Source organism: Sorex fumeus, unplaced genomic scaffold (genome assembly GCF_029834395.1).
Source record: "Sorex fumeus unplaced genomic scaffold, SorFum_2.1 ptg000006l, whole genome shotgun sequence".
NCBI classification, from domain to species: domain Eukaryota; kingdom Metazoa; phylum Chordata; class Mammalia; order Eulipotyphla; family Soricidae; genus Sorex; species Sorex fumeus.
Genome location: NW_026606063.1, coordinates 63,269,679 through 63,287,656, shown reverse-complemented (window position 1 = coordinate 63,287,656; position 17,978 = coordinate 63,269,679). Strand labels below are relative to the sequence as shown.

At 41.7% G+C, this 17,978-nt stretch overlaps 1 protein-coding gene across 1 annotated transcript in view; it reads left to right on the top strand.

The window, feature by feature from the left end:
* Nucleotides 1–15,522, top strand: part of MRPS9 (mitochondrial ribosomal protein S9) — a 63,448-nt gene extending 47,926 nt beyond the window's left edge. The window contains exons 6-11 of the mRNA XM_056124744.1: nucleotides 470–555; nucleotides 1,834–1,909; nucleotides 4,302–4,470; nucleotides 5,385–5,493; nucleotides 11,842–12,011; nucleotides 14,970–15,522. Of these exons, the coding sequence (XP_055980719.1) occupies nucleotides 470–555; nucleotides 1,834–1,909; nucleotides 4,302–4,470; nucleotides 5,385–5,493; nucleotides 11,842–12,011; nucleotides 14,970–15,061 (702 nt within the window). The 3' untranslated portion in view covers nucleotides 15,062–15,522. The remainder of the gene's footprint in view (nucleotides 1–469; nucleotides 556–1,833; nucleotides 1,910–4,301; nucleotides 4,471–5,384; nucleotides 5,494–11,841; nucleotides 12,012–14,969) is intronic.
* Nucleotides 15,523–17,978: the final 2,456 nt, after the last annotated feature.

Below are 17,978 nucleotides of genomic sequence, written 5' to 3'. Positions count from 1 at the left end.
AATACAGTCCAACAGTTTTAAAGATAAAAACAATATGGCCTTGAATGTGATGTAAGTACTATGTGTTGGATAAGTAATGAAGCCACAATCCCCACAGCTTTTACTGGTTAATTCTCTAAGCTTAAAAAGCACGTTGCCAAACCCATCATTTCCTTTTTTGGGAAAATCTTGATCCTGTTTGAGGAACTCTATGCCACAAAATAGTTTATAGCTCTTTTTGGTTTTAACAATGTTACTGGGGTTGCATATATTTATATTTATTTAAAAATTGGTGAATATCAAGAATGCTGCAGTATATGACTTAAAATTCTCACTCATGACTGTAGATTTCTTCAGAAACATTTCATTCTTATTGTACATCTCTGTGATGGTGACTTTTTCAAGTAAGGGATACTTGAAGGATCATCTTAGATAGAAATGCTATGTACCATCTTTCTTATCTTAACCATATATTTTTTATTTGCCATAGGACGCCTATGGAAAGCTACTAGATTTAGAGAAACAACAAAATCAGCTGCGAGCTAAAGGTCTGTCTCCGGAAAAGGCTAAAAGCATGTAAGTTCTTTCCTTGCATGAAAATGAGTAAAAAATTTGAATTGAAAACATGGCACAAATCATTGGTATTTTTCAGGCATACCTAAAGTCTAAAAACATGTTCAATGTTTCAATACTGAAGTTAGGTGTCAAAGTAGGAGGTGATTGTTTTTGTTGTTTGAGAGGAAGAAAATGAATATTAAGGATATTATGTGTGTTTCCTTTTTTGGGAGGTTGGATATTTCAAGATTTGCACTTCCTGTTGGCAAAACATTACTGTAGATTAGATCAGTTTGAGTGGCCAAGTTTTTTTTTTTTTTAATTTTTGCTTGTTTGGGTCCATAGCCAGTATTTTTCAGGGCTTATTCCTGGTTCTGTGCTCAGGGCACCATACACAGTGTCGGGAATTAATCCCAGGTCAGCCACGTGGAAGAAAAATTCCTTTGCCTTTTACTGTCTCTCCAGCCCCTCAGTGACCAGTCTTAAATTTTTGTCATCCTCCTAATCTCAGGCAAAGGTCCTAGTTCTTGTGCAGACCTTGTTTAAGTTGCAAATATTATCCCTAGTCTTCAACTTGTAATTTTTTCCATTAACAAGTTAATTTTCTATCCGTAGCATCTCCTCTGGAGTAAATTAGGAAAAAGAAGTACATTTTCAATTTTATTTATTTATTTTTTTTAAATTTGGGTGCGATACCCTGTTGTGCTCAAAACTTACTCCTGGATCTGCACGCAGGGATCACTCTTGACAGGGTTCAAGGAAGTATACAGGGTGCCAGAGATCGAACCAGGGTTGACCATGTGTCAACCTTACAAGTTCCTTACCCTCAAGTGCCTTACCCTTTAAGGCACTTTCCACCTTTTTTTTTTCTCTTTTCAGTTTTGTTGACTTGTTTGTTTTTTGTTTGGGGGGCACATCCAGTGGTGCTCAGAGCTTACTCCTGGCTCTGTATGCAGAAGTCTCTCCTGGTGGGCTCCTGAGACCGTTTGTCCTACCCACTGTACTATTGCTGTGGTCCAAAATCTGTTGGCTTTTACTGTTGAATGATTCTCACAATGGCATGTTTGATCTTTCAAACACAGTATTTTCAAGATTAAGTCCTTTTTGTAAAGTAAATTGGGGAAATTAAGTCTGTCTCAAAAAAGGTTTGCTTGGATGAGATTTTACAGCTCTGACACAAAAATCTCTTATTGAAGGATTGCTGCTACATGAGGGTTGATGAGGGTTTTTTTTTTTTTTGTAATAGGACTCTGGTGGCATGGCTAATTTTAAGAGAAAATATATGTGATATTTTAACAGAGACCTGATTGGCAGCAGATGGCTGATTAAGGAGGAACTAGAAGAAATGTTAGTGGAAAAACTGTCAGATCAAGATGTGAGTAATTAATCTTTTTAATTTAAGGGGATCTGCATCATGAGAAAACACACAATGCTGTGTCTAGGATCCTACAGAGATGGCCTTAAGAGGCAGATACTCCTCAGATGCTCCTCAGTAGAACATGGCAGTGGTTGATTTCTGCCTTGTGGGGGCCAAGGGCTTATCTGTGGTCAGGAAGGAGACAGATCTAGTCCCCAGACCTCCTCGTGTAAATACCCCACGCCCTTTGCTGGTTGTTCTAGGAAAGTGTAGCAAATGCCATTTTTCATCCCCTTCACTAAAGCAGAACACCAATTTTATAAGCTAATGATAAGTGTAAGGAGCTATGATAGGTTAAGTAGAAAGGAATGGAGTGCGTGGTTTACCTTCATGCAATTTGCTGTTCCCTGGCTTACCTGTGTGCGATATGTCCAATGCCAGAATTTTTCATCTTGGATCACTTGTATTTTCATCAGAACAAACCTCTTGAATTTGAATCATTTGAAATAGTGACTACACAGGAAGTAGTTTTCTAAAATCCAGACCAAGCTTAGAATTTTTAGAGGTGTCAGGATTCTATACTTTAACCAAGCCCCTTTAGGGAAGTATATACATATAAAGTTTGTGATTCTTGCCTTAACTCTTAATTAGATTCCAGATTCTTATTTTGTTAAATATTCTGATATATATATATATATATATGTATGTATGTATCATCAGAGGAAATAGGATGTTTTAAAGAATCTGAATGTTTGCATTTAGAGTGTATTTAAGAGTTGAATGTAGGTAAATTTACAAAATTACAGCTCTTGGTAATGGCTCACTCTGTCACAACCTTGTCATCAAGTAGATGTCAAGTCATGTGCTTCATTTGTTCTCTTTCTCACTTAACAAATTGGAGACATGAATGATTTGGAAAAGTTGCCATTTGCTTTACCAAGGTATCATGTATTTGGCAAGTGGTAGATCTAGAGTTCATTCATGATAGAGCCCTCATACTAAGTCAGTATTGCTGCTGGATCTAAATGAAAAATTCCTTTTTGTTTTGATGTTGAGCACATTATTTATAGATTATTTTCTCTATCTTTTTACAGTTTTTGTATAACATAGTTTTTGTCTTTTTTTAATTTTGAAAATATCACATAGCTGAGTGTGTAGCTCTGAAGGCAAAGCTGTGTTTGTCTGTATGCCATAGTCTGCTGTACATTTGGGGTACCCTTTCTCAGAAGCAGTCCCTAGAATCAGGGCTGGTATCAAGATGAGAGTGTACTCTGTATCTTCACCCAAAAACCTCTTCCTTATCAAGGCTGTAGCACACCTGTAATTGGCTGTTTGTAGATTCTGTGGTCACCACTGGATGTGCGACAGACGAGGAGCAGTTGAGAACAAAGGACAGAAGCCAGTGAGTGAAGAGGAGTGGAGCTTTGATCAGGCCAAGCACTAGAAGTGCTAAGGATTTCACTCCCGACTTAGAAAACTGCTTTCTCGCTCATTGCACCATCTCAGAGAGCAAGCAGTAATTGAAGCAGCTCTTTTTAATTCGATTGGTGAGATCTTTATATATGTCAACTTATTAATGGCAGATTTTTTACTGTAAAAGCAGTGGAGACAAGATGATATGATTTTTAAGGTTGACTGGCTATCAGAAATTGGGCTGACACTTGGTAATAACTAAAGATCTCAAGTATTAGTTGTTTCCTTCTGCATAAACACTTTAGAATGATTATTCTGGCTTCTAATTTTAAGGGGTTAATACCAAGTTGTTTACTTTCTAATCACATGTTCAAGAACTATTAAAAAAATGCACAGAGTAGCAAGGATAATTTATTTCAAGAGGTTGCCCTTTAAGTCAAGTATCTCTTGAATTTTTAAATAGCTTGATTGTTCAGTTTTAAAGGAAATCATAAACATTAAAGTAACACAGCTTGAACAGCTAAAGATATATTTGTCAAATGTATTATGAAATATAATTTAAGAGGTACATTTACTCAAAATCAAACTCTTCCCATTTTACTGTAGATAACTTAGTCAAAATTATTTATGAAGCTCTCCTAGATACACTTCTAATAAAAGAGTAGAAATTATACTTGAAGATCATCGAAATATTCTTGGGGGAATAAATTTTAAATCTCAATTTCAAGTAATCAAATACAGAGAAACTGATTTTTCTTTGGATGATATATCTCTTTTGTTTCCTGAAAGATGGAACACGAAGGCATAGGGAAAGTGGTCCATCTGTGTGTGGAGCATCTGCGTGCTGTTTTAAAAGCATCACAAAGGTGCAGGAGTGTCATCCTGTCAAAATTCATCACGAACAGCAACATTCAAAAGATCAAGTATATAAAAATAGAAAAAAATTTAGCAAATGCAATTACACTTGCATCTTCTAATGAATTTTTATTGTCTGCAGTATGCACAGTTCATTCGGCTGCTGGAAAGGTTATTGACATTGCAATGTGGTGCTGCTGAGGAAGAATTTGTGCAGAGGTTTCGTAGGAGTGTAACTATTCAATCAAAAAAACAGCTGATTGAACCTGTGCAGTATGACGAGCAAGGAATGGCCTTCAGCACAAGCGAAGGTAATGACATTCCGTGGAGAGAAAATAAATTTAGTGGAGATTGAGAAACTCCAATTATTTTTATTTGCGATTGCTTTCTGATATTCATTTGATATATTTGCTTATATTTGCTACTGCCATGTTGGATTTCCTAATTTTAAGTTTGTGTGGAAGTTTCTACCAACTAAACCTCACAGTGTTCCAATGTTCCAAGTTTAAAAAAATAAAAATCCTTACACGATTATCCTGACACTTTATTTTTACCCTTTCAACTGGTGGAAACTATAGACTACTATAGTAAAAGATTCTTATGTGAAATGAAAATGCTCAGTGACTCTACATGTCATTGCTAAAGCTACAAAACGTGAAAGGCTCAGGCCCTCAACTGACATTTCCTCTGTAAATATAGACATTTGACATGGTGCCCCTTTTAGGAGGTAACATAGAATATCTAAGATTCTTCAAGGTTTGCATCACTCCTTTTCATTTTCATCTACTGTTTTAAAAGAAATGTGACCTTTGCTGAGCATAATTTTTTTTTTATCAATTGTAATTTGTCCTTTTCATGGTTTTAAAATTATGATGTATTTTTATTAGTTAAAGACATTATAAATTGGTTGGCTTAAAAAATGGTATAAATTAATATGAATTGATTTGTTGCTTGTTAAAACTAATTTAAATCTTTGTAGTTCCATAACTCAAGACAACATTTACCCTATTGTTAAACCTATTTACCATGTAATAATAAGTTTATTACGTGGCTGATATTGTATGTTACCTGTTTTATGTTTTACTTGTAACAGTTACAGAACTTGCATGTGTAACATGCTATAAATCTTTATTCTGTGGCCTGGAGGAAATTTCATTGTAATTTCTTTCTGTCTCAAATCTTTGATCTTTAAGATTTTTACTAAAAGAAATCTTTTATTTTAAAGGTAAAAGGAAGAGTGCAAAAGCAGAAGCTATTGTCTATAAACATGGCAGTGGAAGAATCTCAGTGAATGGAATTGATTATTTGCTTTACTTTCCGGTGACGCAGGACAGGTCAGCTTTGGAACTTTGTTCTCACCTTTTGTTTCTAAAGAAAATATATTTTGTTTTAGAGACATGATCTGTTGAGGTCTTTCTGTGACTCTCTAATTATATTTTTCTCAGTGATTATTTCTCACCAGAATAACATTATACTGACTAGTGGATACTGTACTTTTTTTTTTAAATATAATTTTCCAGATTTTGTAAAAGCATGACTAGAATCACTCATCTGACCCTTCCTCCCCTCTTTATTGATCCTTCTGGAATTTGAAGATTGTATTTTACATCTATCTTACATTCTAAAATACTGTGCCACAGTGTTAGAAAAGTACTTTTTTTTTTCTTTACCCTGTTTTTGGGGGTGAGCCTGCATAAAACAGAACAAAACAAAAAAAACTGGCCTCAGTATTTTCCATCATAAATATTTGAAAATGTCTGTTAGCACTTCAGATATTTTTTTCCTATTCAGGAGAAATTAATTATATGTAGAGAGAGCAAGCAAAGAAAGTTGACTTATTATTATTATTATTAAAATAAAATCTCAACAGACATTGAGATTTTAGTTCCCTATGCTAAATATGCAATTTTTATTTAAATATGGCAATTTAATTTAATATGATTTCTTGCTCCCTCTCCCTTCCTTCTGTTGATGCTGTTTGTTAGTTTTTAAGCTTTGTATCTCACAAAGAAATAGCTGTAATAATAAATAATTATTAAGAATCAAATTCTCTAAATAGACTCATCCAAGACCTCTTTTTGAGTGGGAGTTTAAAAAAGTATCTTCTGAGATGGTGATTATTTTTTCTACTAGTCACTATCATCTGCAAGTTAGATTGTTTCTGCCTGATTCCTTTTCACTCTCTGTGTTCTCCACCTGAGTGGGTAATAGTATCGGGATGCAGTGAGTAAAAGTCTCCGAACCCCAATGCTCATGGAGCAAAGATTGGAAAAAAGTTCCTTCTAAGAAGATGCGCTCTTGGGGACTGGAGTACAGTGGGTCCTTGGGGACTGGAGTACAGCGGGTAGGGCGTTTGCCTTGCACGTGGCCAACCCGGGTTTGATTTCCAGTGTCCCATATCGTACCCCCAAGCACCACCAGGAGTAATTTCTGAAGTAACCCCTGTGCATCTCCGGGTGTGACACAAAAAGCCCCCCACCCCTCCCCCCCGCAAAAAATAGATGCACTCTGGACAGAATGATTGCTTCGGAAAGCATGTCTATACCGTGTGTGTGTGTGTGTGTGTGTGTGTGTGTGTGTGTGTGTGTCTCACAAAGAAATGGCTGTATTCATAAATAATTATTAAGAATCAAAGGCAACCCATGCTTCTTTCAGTGTAAGTTCATCTCATTCTGCCCAGCATCCTTTCACAGAAGCTCTAACTTCCTTTAAAAAATGCCAGAGAGACCCAAGAGCTTATGTATTGGTGACTGCTGGGAGAAGTGGCATTTGATAATAACCTGTCTATCAGTTTGCTTTCAGGTACTCCTGAAAATGTGATAGCAGGTCTCAGTTATGACTTAATCTCATGATTAAATTATATCTTTAGAACTTACACATTAATTTTAATTCACTGGGCATTTACCAAGAATTGTCTGTGTACCCAGGCTTTTCCTGGGCATTGTGAAGATAACTGCAATTTATGGTATGATTTTTAGATTCAGGAAATTATCAGCTTCAGGAAACCCATGTGGTTTCGTCAGTTTTCATTACTTGGGATTTGAGCAGTCACACTGGCCGTGACTGCTTTATAAGCAGCTCAGAGTTTATACATTCTGCTGAAACGAAGAATCAAGGGATCCTGTTTCCAGTTCTGTTTCCTGACTGTGGGACCTTGTAAGATACTTAATGTCACTTCCCTATTCCAGAGGAGAAAGTTGAACTTGGTGAACTCTGTAAGATGCTGATCTCAAATTAGTTCAACTCTGATTCATCTCTCTGGTTCTTTCTATCAGACTTGTTGACAGATATGGCAGGCAAATGTTTGGGAATGTAAGCAATGTTGTCTTTCTAGTATCAGTAGAAATTTTGTTCACACAATTACTTAAATTATAGACATTTATTTTTTGTTGTTGTTGTTGTTATTGGACCATATCTGGTAACGCTCAGTGATTACTCCTGGCTTTTCTATCAGGAATCATTCCTGGTGGTGCTGGGGACTATGTAGGATCCCAGGGATCAAACCTGGGTTGGCCACATGCAAGGCAAGTACCTTATCTGCTGTACTATCTCTCCAGCCCCAGATAGACATTTATTTTTATGTGGCTGATGCTTTGGAATGCAAAGATCAAAAGCCTTTCTGATTTGGAAAGTCCTTTCCTTTGTCAGTAAGCCAATAAAGCAGCTCTTAATTGGTCATCTCTACTAAAGAATTGCATTCCTCATACAGTACTAACCACATAGTAAAAGAGGTATGGTGAACATTTTAAGTAATAAGAATATGGAACTATATATCACAAAGGTACCTGCTGCAAATTTGACGTAATAGGAGTAATGTATAACAAAATGAGAAAATTGTTCATTGGTTTCAGGATACACAACAAAGAATGGAATAAGTCAGATTTTTTTCTTAAAACTCAGGATTCCCTCTGATTTCTGTTGCTGAGCTGGTGGGTTCTTGAGAACCTTATGAATGTTTTGCAGAAAAAAATCAAATGCTGAAGAAGTTAGAGTTTGTTATACAGTTCAAGTAGATGGCTCTGGGTTCCTCCCCAATGTCACGGCCTCTCCTTTTACCTGTGTATGATGTCATTCATGCACTGGAGTGATAACGCAGCAGGTAGGGCGTTTGCTTTGCATGCGGCAGACCCAGGTTCAATTCCTCCATTCCTCTTGGAGAGACCAGCAATCTACCGAGAGTGTCCCGCCTGCATGACAGAGCCTGGCAAGCTCCCCGTGGCATATTCAATATGCCAAAAACAGTAACAAGTCTCACAATGGAGACGTTACTGGTGCCTGCTCAAGCAAATCAATGAACAATGGGAGGACAGTGCTACAGATGTCACTCATCCTGCCCTTTCAGGCCCAGTCCAGCGTACAATGTCCTAAGTCCTGTCCCTCTTCGTCTACTCACCTCCCTTATACAATGGCCTGGTCTTGTCCCATTGCTGTTCTCTACCCAGTATATGCTCTCCTGGTCCAAGATCTTCAGCTGGCACCCTGTCACCCATGTCTTCTTGCTGGGATTTGCTACTCTGTCACTGAACCTCTCTGGGACTGCCCAGTGGCTCCCTGTCCCCTCAGCTTTCCTTAGTCTCTAGACATGTGGCCACTTGCATGTGAGATCTCGCTTGTCCTGCTGCCTCTCTGGGCATAGGGGAGGGGCAGAGAAAGCAGTGCCTTGCGGGGCTGCTCTCTCCCACTCAGCCATACTGTTACCTGTTTTGACCAGATACCTTCAGATTTCACATGACCTGACATCGACCAGTCTACCTTGTGCTCCTCCCTGCCATTTCTGACCTAATAGTCATGAAAGGAGACAAGAAAATTTGTGATATATTGTCATGCCATCTAACTATTTTTGTATAGTTCTTGCAAAAAGAGCCCAAGTACAGGGACTGGAGAGATAGCACAGCAGGTAGGGCATTTGCCTTGCATGTGGCCAACCCAGATTTGATCCCCGCCATCCTATATAATCCCCAAGCCCTGCCAGGAGTGATTCCTGAGCACAGAGCCAGGAGTAATCCCTGAGCACCGCTGGATGTGGCCCCAAAACAAAACAAAAACCCCCAAGTTCATGCAAAGTACTAGTACAGTTTGCGACCTAAATTGGTTGAAATTGATCAATGGGCATTTTTCATTTGTTTATAACTGAAGAATTGCTCTGCACAGGCACACCAACTTCCCAACCTGACAGCCTGTGTGTGTTACAGGGGGTAGAACCCAGGGTCTCATGCACATAATACACCTCACCCGTGAACCATATCCCAGACACCCCATTTCTTCTTTAAGGCCCTTCCTTGGCTGTATCTCTAGGCATTCAGTTACAAAGTACCCTTTTGTGATGTTTCAGTCTGAGTTTATTTCTAGAAGCAATTTTGAATGATCCTAACTTTCTGGGATTGAGACAGTTGCATCTTAAGCCCCAAACAGGTGGTTGCTGTCACTTCAGCCAGTCACAGCCCACCCCCACCCCCCCACCCCCGGGCTGAGACCTTGCTAAGATCTGTGGCATGTGTGCAATTTCTCCCAACCTCAGTGTCCCTGCTGGGGAAGAAGCAGTGAAATCGCGCTCCTCACCTCCTTGTGGCCATTCTAATAATGACTATTATTTATAATAGCACTGTTGTGTTTTTTTAAAACATATTCCTGTTTGTCATTTAGTTTCTTTGAAGCATTTGTTCACAAAAGCAGTATAAGAATGATCTTTAAAATCCCATATAGGGGGCTGCAGCGATAGCACAGCAGGTAGGGCATTTGTCTTGCACGCGGCCAACCCAGGTTTGAGTCCCAGTATCTCATATGGTCCCCTGAGCACCGCCAGGAGTGATTCCTGAGTGCAAAGCCAGGAGTAACCCCTAAGCATCGCTGGGTGTGACCCAAAAAGCAAAAACAAATAAATAAATAAAATGCCATGTAGGAGGTCAGAGATAAAACAACTCGCCTTGCTTGTGGCTAACCCTAGTCTGATCCCTCATACCACATAGCGTCCCCCAGGCACCACCAGGGGTCACTGCTGAGGACATGAGCCAGGAATAGCCTCTGAGCACAGCCTGGTGTGACCCACTCCATCCCCCCAAATTTAGAAATAATAAAGCAGTATAAGTTTATTTTATTTCATAGTACTATGTGTATTGTTTTTTTCTGTGAGTGTAGGCTTTGGGGTTTCTTTGTGGGGTGGGGGGGGCACTCCTGCTGGTGCTTGGGACACGTGTAGTGCGAAGGACTCCTGCAAGCAAGCTCCAGCCTTTCAGTCATTACACACACACACACACACACACACACACACACATACACAGAGCCCTGCATCTTTGTTTTTGTTGTTTTGGGTGTTTGATCCCTGTTGACACAGTATTGAAACAGTATTGTTGGGAACTCTCTGGACATCTTGTCCCATGGATCTCTGTGTGATTGTTGTGTGGGGTGGTCTGAGGAGTGTAACACTTGAATGTTCTGTCCACATTTTTGTCTTTCAGTTTAAATATGTTATAGAAGCTTTGTTCAGGGTCTAGAAAGCTCAAAAATGGCAGGCAAAGTAAGCAGATACAATGCATGTAAACTTTTCTAAATAAAAATTCAGATGCGGTAATAAAGCACAATAGCAAAGGCAGTGATGCCACCTTGCACTTGACATGTATGTGATCCTCAATGAGACTTGTGTCCTGGCACAGCAGGATGCCGGATATCTTTCGTTGGTGTTCCAGCCCTTGTTTCTATGCCTGGATATGTTCCATTGGTGTCCTGGTCCTTGTTTCTGTGCCTGAGTACATTCCACTGGTGTTCGGGACCTTGTTTCTAGGCTGCCGTCCTGGGGCGAGGTGGGCATTCACTGCTGACAGGCACACTCAGCACTGGTCAGGAAGCTGAACCTTTCTACTGAGAGAACTGATAGAAGTAGGGGTTTCCTATTAGTTAGTGGGGGGTGTGGGGAAGTAGGGTGTGGTTTTTGTAACTTCAAAAACTTTGTTAGCACCAGCTCTGTGCGTTATATAGATATGGGATAGTGATCTTTATTTAGTGACTTCAAATGACACTTGATCATTGCTCAGGAAGAACTTCTGGAACACTATATCCCAGGATCAGAGATAGAGCTCTGTGTTACAGTATTTGCTTGCGTGTGTGGGGGCCCTGGGTTTGATCCTCTGCACTACAGATTCAGAAAACATAGCTGCTCCTTGAGTCTATAGAGACTAGATGCCAGTGCTGTATTAGTGTCTCCCCATTCTTTGCATGGTTATTTTTCAAGCCTGGCAAAGTTCTCATGAGCTCAAAGAGACCATCAAACAGTGAGATTAGGTGCATTGCTACATCTCTGGAAAGGGGGAATAATCTTTATTCTCCGCAAAGCATTCCAAATGCCGGAAAGGTCAGTGTTCATATAGATCAGCAGGGAACAGCACTGATGTCCTTGATGTCATTTTCCTGTGCAGCATGGGAGAAGTCTATTCAACTGTGTGACTTTTTTAGGAAGCCATCATTATTTTTTTAATTGAAGTAATGTCGGTTTACTTTACATAGATTTAGGTGTATCCTGCAGAGGGCAGTAACTCTGTATCCATCATGATTACCACTGAAAGTTCAGTTTCTGTCATGGTGCAGCCAACCCCTTTTGCCCAGTTGACCCATCCCCTTGCCCTGTTGCTAGTAAGTAAGACAAAAGCGGGTGTCTTTGTAGTAAAACATATACTTGTTCTGTGCTTCAGAGAGCAGCTGATGTTTCCCTTTCACTTCCTGGACCGGCTTGGGATGCATGACGTGAGTTGCCGCGTGACGGGCGGCGGGCGGGCGGCACAGGCAGGTGCCGTGCGCTTGGCCATGGCCAGAGCCCTGTGCAGCTTCGTCTCAGAGGAGGAGGTCGAGTGGATGAGACAAGGTGAGCTGTCAACCAGATGTGACTTAGTCATGGGTTGAAAACAAAGGGAGGAGGAGGCTTGCAGTAATAAAAATAATGGTTTCGAAGCTGGAGCAATAGTACAGCAGGTAGGGCGTTTGCCTTGCATGTGACTGACCCGGGTTCGGTTCTCAGCATCCCATATGGTCACCCGAACACTGCCAGGAGTAATTCCTGAGTGCATGAGCCAGGAGTAAGCCCTGTGCATCACCGAGTGTGACCCAAAAAGCAAAAAATAATAATTATAATAATAATGGTGTCTCATTAACATTATTCTGACACCACACCCCACTCCCCTCCCTCTCCCCTGCCCCCCAACCCATTTGTGCATATCTGATCCCCCATTATGTTGCCTTTGGACCTTGGTGCCACACTGTGTGGTCCCATCTCTAAGAGGTCTGAGAGGTCACTCTGAGTCTGTCCCTCTGGTTTCGCTCAGCCTTGCTGCTCTAAGAAAGAACAAAATCAGGTAGTTCGCAGCAAAATGGATAAAAGTAAAGGCTTTTTTGTGTTTATCTGTCATTCTCATTGTGGTTGCCAAGGAAGTACTTGTGTACTCTTGCTGTATACACAAACACAGGTATACAAGTATGTCACATACAAGGTCTATAAGAAAGGGCGGGCTGCATTTTCTTTTCATGTTCTCGAGCCATGAGAGGAGGCTCCATTTTTGCTCCCTACCAAGTGAATGTGAATGATCACAAGATAAAGAGGAGCATCCCCAGCATTGGGAGGGTTTTGGGGGGCCTTCAGACCTCACGTGTTGTCTGGCAAACAACTGCTGCGTCAGCTGCATTCAGCAGTTGAATTGGTGATTTTTGTTTTATCACAGAAATTTGAAGGAAGAATTCTGTGATTTAACGATGATTTAGGTATTTCCAAAATTATTGTTGATTTCCATTTTTCCTTGGTTATGTTTGCTTGAGTTTTCTTTTTTTCTTTTAGTTTAGTTTATAGGAATTGCCCACTTGGCCCCTGGTGGGGGATCAGGTCTCCTCTAGGCAGGTGCTCACAAATAGGCCAGTGCTCAGGCCACCCACTGCAGTGTTTGGGCCTGGCAGTGCTCAGGTGGCAACAGAGCCACTTGTGGCGACCCTTGGAGGATCTGGGAGGACAGGCAGCAGTGCTGTGGTTCCAACTCAGGGCTTCCCATGCTGGGCCAGTGCTCTGCCACCCAAGTTTTCTCCCTGGTTCCAAAACTTTATTTTCTTTTCATGTTTTACATGATCTAACACCTGGAGCCCAGCAGGAGTCTACGCAGCATAAAAGGACATGTGCTGTCTGTTCCTTAGAGCACTGTGTTCATAGCACTGATCATAGCTGGGATGGCTCCCATGAATCTCTGCCCTGACTGTAGAAGGAAGGAAGCACCATGGGTGCTGGTCACTGTCGCCTACACAAGTCAACCCCCCCCCCACACACACACACACACACACACACATACTCCTTTTAGACCTGCAGCTCTCCTCTGAGTCAGTGAGATGTTTTCCGTGGGGCCTGGTGATGGTCGGGGATCTAGAGCACGTGCTTCACGTGCCTGCATGCCCAGCACTTCAGGCTCCCCTGAGCACACCTGTGTACCCCCTGCCCATGCACTCAGCCATTGGGGTTCTGCCAGAACGCTGTGGGTAGGTCAGTAGAACTGTGTTGGAAGCCTTTGAAACACCCCTGTGCTTTGAAACAACAGAATTGTATTCCTGTCTGCTCATGAAAATACTTGGGTAGACCCTTATTTGAACAATTCTGTTAGTTTAAGCTACGATGCGTAGAGGGGAGAAATAAAGCAAAGAAAGCTTATAGTCAGTACTAACATGTAAACAAGTCTTACCTGCATTTTGTCTAAGTTACTAATAGTTTTATTTGTGACCTTTAAGCATAAGTAAGTACAAAAGGTATATGATAAATATTTTTAGCTCCACTTTGTTTACAGCTATTAAAAGACCTCTCTCAAAATACCTGAGCTTATGTACAGTGAGAAGAAGTGTTGGGGTGGGGGAAGGTGTGGGAGCAATAGCACAGTGGATAGGGTATTTGCCTTGCACATGGCCGACCCGGGTTCGATTCCCAGCATCCATCTGGTCCCCTGAGCACCACCAGGAGTAATTCCTGAGTGCATGAGCCAGGAGTGACCCCTGTGCATCACCAGGTATGACCCAAAAAACAAAACGAAAAGAAGTGATGGCAGTGAAAAACAACTGTGATCCATTTGCACTTCTCTAAGTGCAAGATGGGAGCTTCCATATCCCTGGGATACATGACATAGTGTCTTTAAACACATTCTGTGCTCACTACCATGGGGCTGCTTCTGTTTGGGCCATTGCTCAAGAGTTGCTCCCTAATGGCTGAGATATTTTCCTCATGATGAGGAAAGTGGACGTTTCCAGTCAAACTGCCTTTATTCTAGAATAAGTGAAATCTGAGAAGACAGCCCTTAAAGTTTTAGTCTGTGGTGCAAACTATCAAGGGATATTATTGTCCTCCCAATTAAAAAAGAGCTTTTTTTCTCAAATGTGCTTGTTACATTTTTATATGCATACATTTGTGTCTAATACAAACCTACAATTTGTCTGTCCTGCAGTGTACAATAAGGTTTTCTTTTTCTACCTCTTGTCCCCATTAATTGATCTCTAGTAAGTATGCTGTTTACCCCCAACTCCCACCAAGAGCAGCTTTAGTTTAAGTTGAACAGGTTTAAAAATCAAAAAAGGCATCATGGTTCTCATTGGATGAAGAAAGCAGACTCGAATAATACAGGTGGTGTTTGTTCCGAAGTGGGGAATCCATTCTGCCAGAGTGCAGACACAGACCAGCTATGGAGTCCATCCACGCCTGGTCAGCTGCTTGAGGTCTTCCTGCCTCCCCAGACTACAGTGCCTCAGGGTCCCCACCGGGCACCCCATCCTTCCCTGCTTCCTAAACTTGTCTCTTCTCATGCCACAGCTGGACTCCTGACTGCTGACCCCCGAATCCGGGAGCGGAAGAAGCCAGGCCAAGAGGGAGCCCGCAGGAAGTTCACCTGGAAGAAGCGCTAATCGTCTCTTCACAGCAAACACAGTCTTTGTGCCCAGCATGTGGCAGGCACACAGTGATGTTTGCTGGCCAGCGTGGAATCATCAAACTGGGCTGCAAGATCCTTTTTAAATGTGACTTTGTAAAGATTATCTTTAAAAAAAAAAAAATCAGTGTTTGGCCCTTTTTGGTTGCTTTATTTTCTTTTTAACTTTCAGAAGGTATTATTAGAAGCCTAATAAATAGAATTGTGGCTTTGTTAGAGCTGATGGGACCATCCAGCAAAGTCTAGTCAACATACCAATCAGGACCACATAGGACAGCCCAGCCCCATGGACTGAGTGATCACCAGTGAACACAGTGAACAGAATGAGTTTCCTTTGTCCCCAGTGGGCAACTGTCCCATGTCTGTTGTTTAAGACTATAAACTGGCTTGTTCTCCTCTGGAGAAGCCTTTGTTCACTCTCAAACATGCATCTCTTGCTCCTTCTCTAAGTAGATTTCTTAAAATAAAACTATTTTGCTGCATTGTCTACTGAAATTCTTTTCCGTGAAGAAAGGGCTTCAGGCACTTGCCTTGAATGTGACTAACCCTGGTTCAATCCCTAGCACTACATGGAGTCCCCTGAGCACCTCCCACAGTGATTCTCGAGCATAGCCCTAACCCCAACCCCAAAATTAAGTAATAAATGTTTTCTTAAACCCTATAAGTGAACCTCAGAGTCTCTAGAAGGTTAACATTGTTTGGAATTCTCACTAAATTTCCTCCTTTAACTTCTGTCATTGGGTTAAACCAAAGTGCACAGTGATTTAGAAGTTTGGAAAAGGCAAGGAATCAAGGTGATGGTATAAACAGGCAGATTTCTTTAAAAATGAATGAGAAAGTTCCTTGATTCTTCAGGCATTTTTTTTGGGGGGGGGTACATTTTTGCTTTTTTTGTAACACTTGGGTACATTGTCTTAACTAAGCTTTCCATAAACTATCAGAACTATTGTAGGTACTGAACAGTGAGGGTCTGAGAGGCATTAGATAAGAAAGAATGAATAAGTTGCCCTGTATAAATGATGAATCCAAATGCTATTAAAAGAAGACTAATAGAGTCCCCGAAATTGCCAGAAGAACCATAAAAATAATTTTTGTCATCCCACGAAAATGATTGGCCCCATCTTTGCTGCAGAAATGTTGCCTTTAGAAGTTTTTTCTTTCCTGCATTAAGGCTTAGCTGAAGCACAGTAAACTCATTATGAAAATCAGAAGTAGTCTTTGAACACTACTGAATGTCAATGCTGTGATCAAAAGCTCATCAAGGAATTGTTCCTGACATTTCACAGAAAATAATTGTAAATTACTACTAAGGTGCCAAATGTGAACATATTGCTTTCCCTTCAATCAGGCTATTGCCTTTTCAAACAATATAATCAAAAATCCATGGCCCCCTCCCCTTCCCCAAAAAGAAAAAGTCTCCATAAGTAGAATTAAGTATTTTGTTAGAATTGTAAATGTACTAGGGCCAGAGCGATAATACAGCAGCCAGAGCACTGGCCTTGTACGCACCAGACCTAGGTTTGATCCCCAACATCCCATAGGGCACCTGTGGGCTCTGCCAGTAGTGGTTCCTTAACACAGAGTGAAGAGTAAGCCCTGTGCACTTCTGGAGAGAGCCCTGAAAACAAAAAACATGAAAACAATGAAAAGGCATTTAGGGGGTGGAGCGATAGCACAGTGGGTAGGGTGTTTGCCTTGTAAGCGGCCAACCAGGGTTCGATTCCCAGCATCCCATATGGTCCCCCAAGCACCGCCAAGGAGTGATTCCTGAGTGCATGAGCCACTAGTAACCCCTGTGCATCACTGGGTTTGACCAAAAAAAGATTTAAAAAAGGTACTTAAAGCTCTTGGCCCATGAAGAACAGCCCATATCAGAAGTGTGCTGCTGATACTTTGATGTCCTTGCCTTGCTGGCCAGGCTGGGGTACAGTGCTCCTGCCAGGGTGAGCTGTACCTGGTGGCACTGCCTGCCAACACCCCTCATACATGTAATCAACCAGTCCAGTGTCCACACCCCAGCTGTCTCCTTTTTGGAGCCCCCACCCTGTCCCATGTCCCTGCTCCCCCCAGCCTTAATCTCCTCAAGGGCTGGAGGCAGAGAGCCCATGCCCAGAGTTCCCGAGGCCCAGTCCCGCTGCTCAAGTCCTCCACCTGCTCCTCCTGGAGGCTCTCCTGTTCCTTCTCTCATATTTCCCCTCTGCTCTGGTGCTCCCCTCATGAACTCTGACACTCTGCGGAGCCCTGAGTAAGTAGCAAAGTGTCCAGTAGCTAGTCTCCCCATCCGGGCCAGGTATCTGCACCAATCACCAATGCATCACCTGAAACCAGGGGCAGCACCATCTCCACAGTCGTAGAGTAGCAAGGCAATGGTGCCGCTTATGTTGGTGCTTTTGCTCTTCCAGCTTTATTCATTAACCAGATGTTTATGCGAGGAAGGGGGAGTTTCTCCTTTTCAATATTTAGAAGCAAGGGCTGGAGCAATAACACAGTTGGGTAAGGCGTTTGCCTTGCATGCAGCCAATCCGGGTTTGATTCCTCCATCCCTCAGAGAGCCCAGCAAGCTACCGAGAGTATCCCACCCATATGGCAGAGACTGGCAAGCTCCCCGTGGCGTATTTGATATGCCAAAAACTATAACAAGTCTCTCAATGGAGATGTTACTGGTGCAAATCAATGAACTACGAGAGGATAATGATACAGTGATACAGAAGCAAGTGCCAGAGCGATAGTACAGGTAGTCATGATTTGCCTTGCCTGTGACCAACAGGTTTGATCCCCGACATCCCATATGGTTCCCCAAGTACTGCCAGGAGTAATTCCTGAGTGGAGAGCCAGGAGTAACCCCTGAGCATTGCCGGGTTTGGCTCAAAGCCCCAAAATTATGTTGTATTATG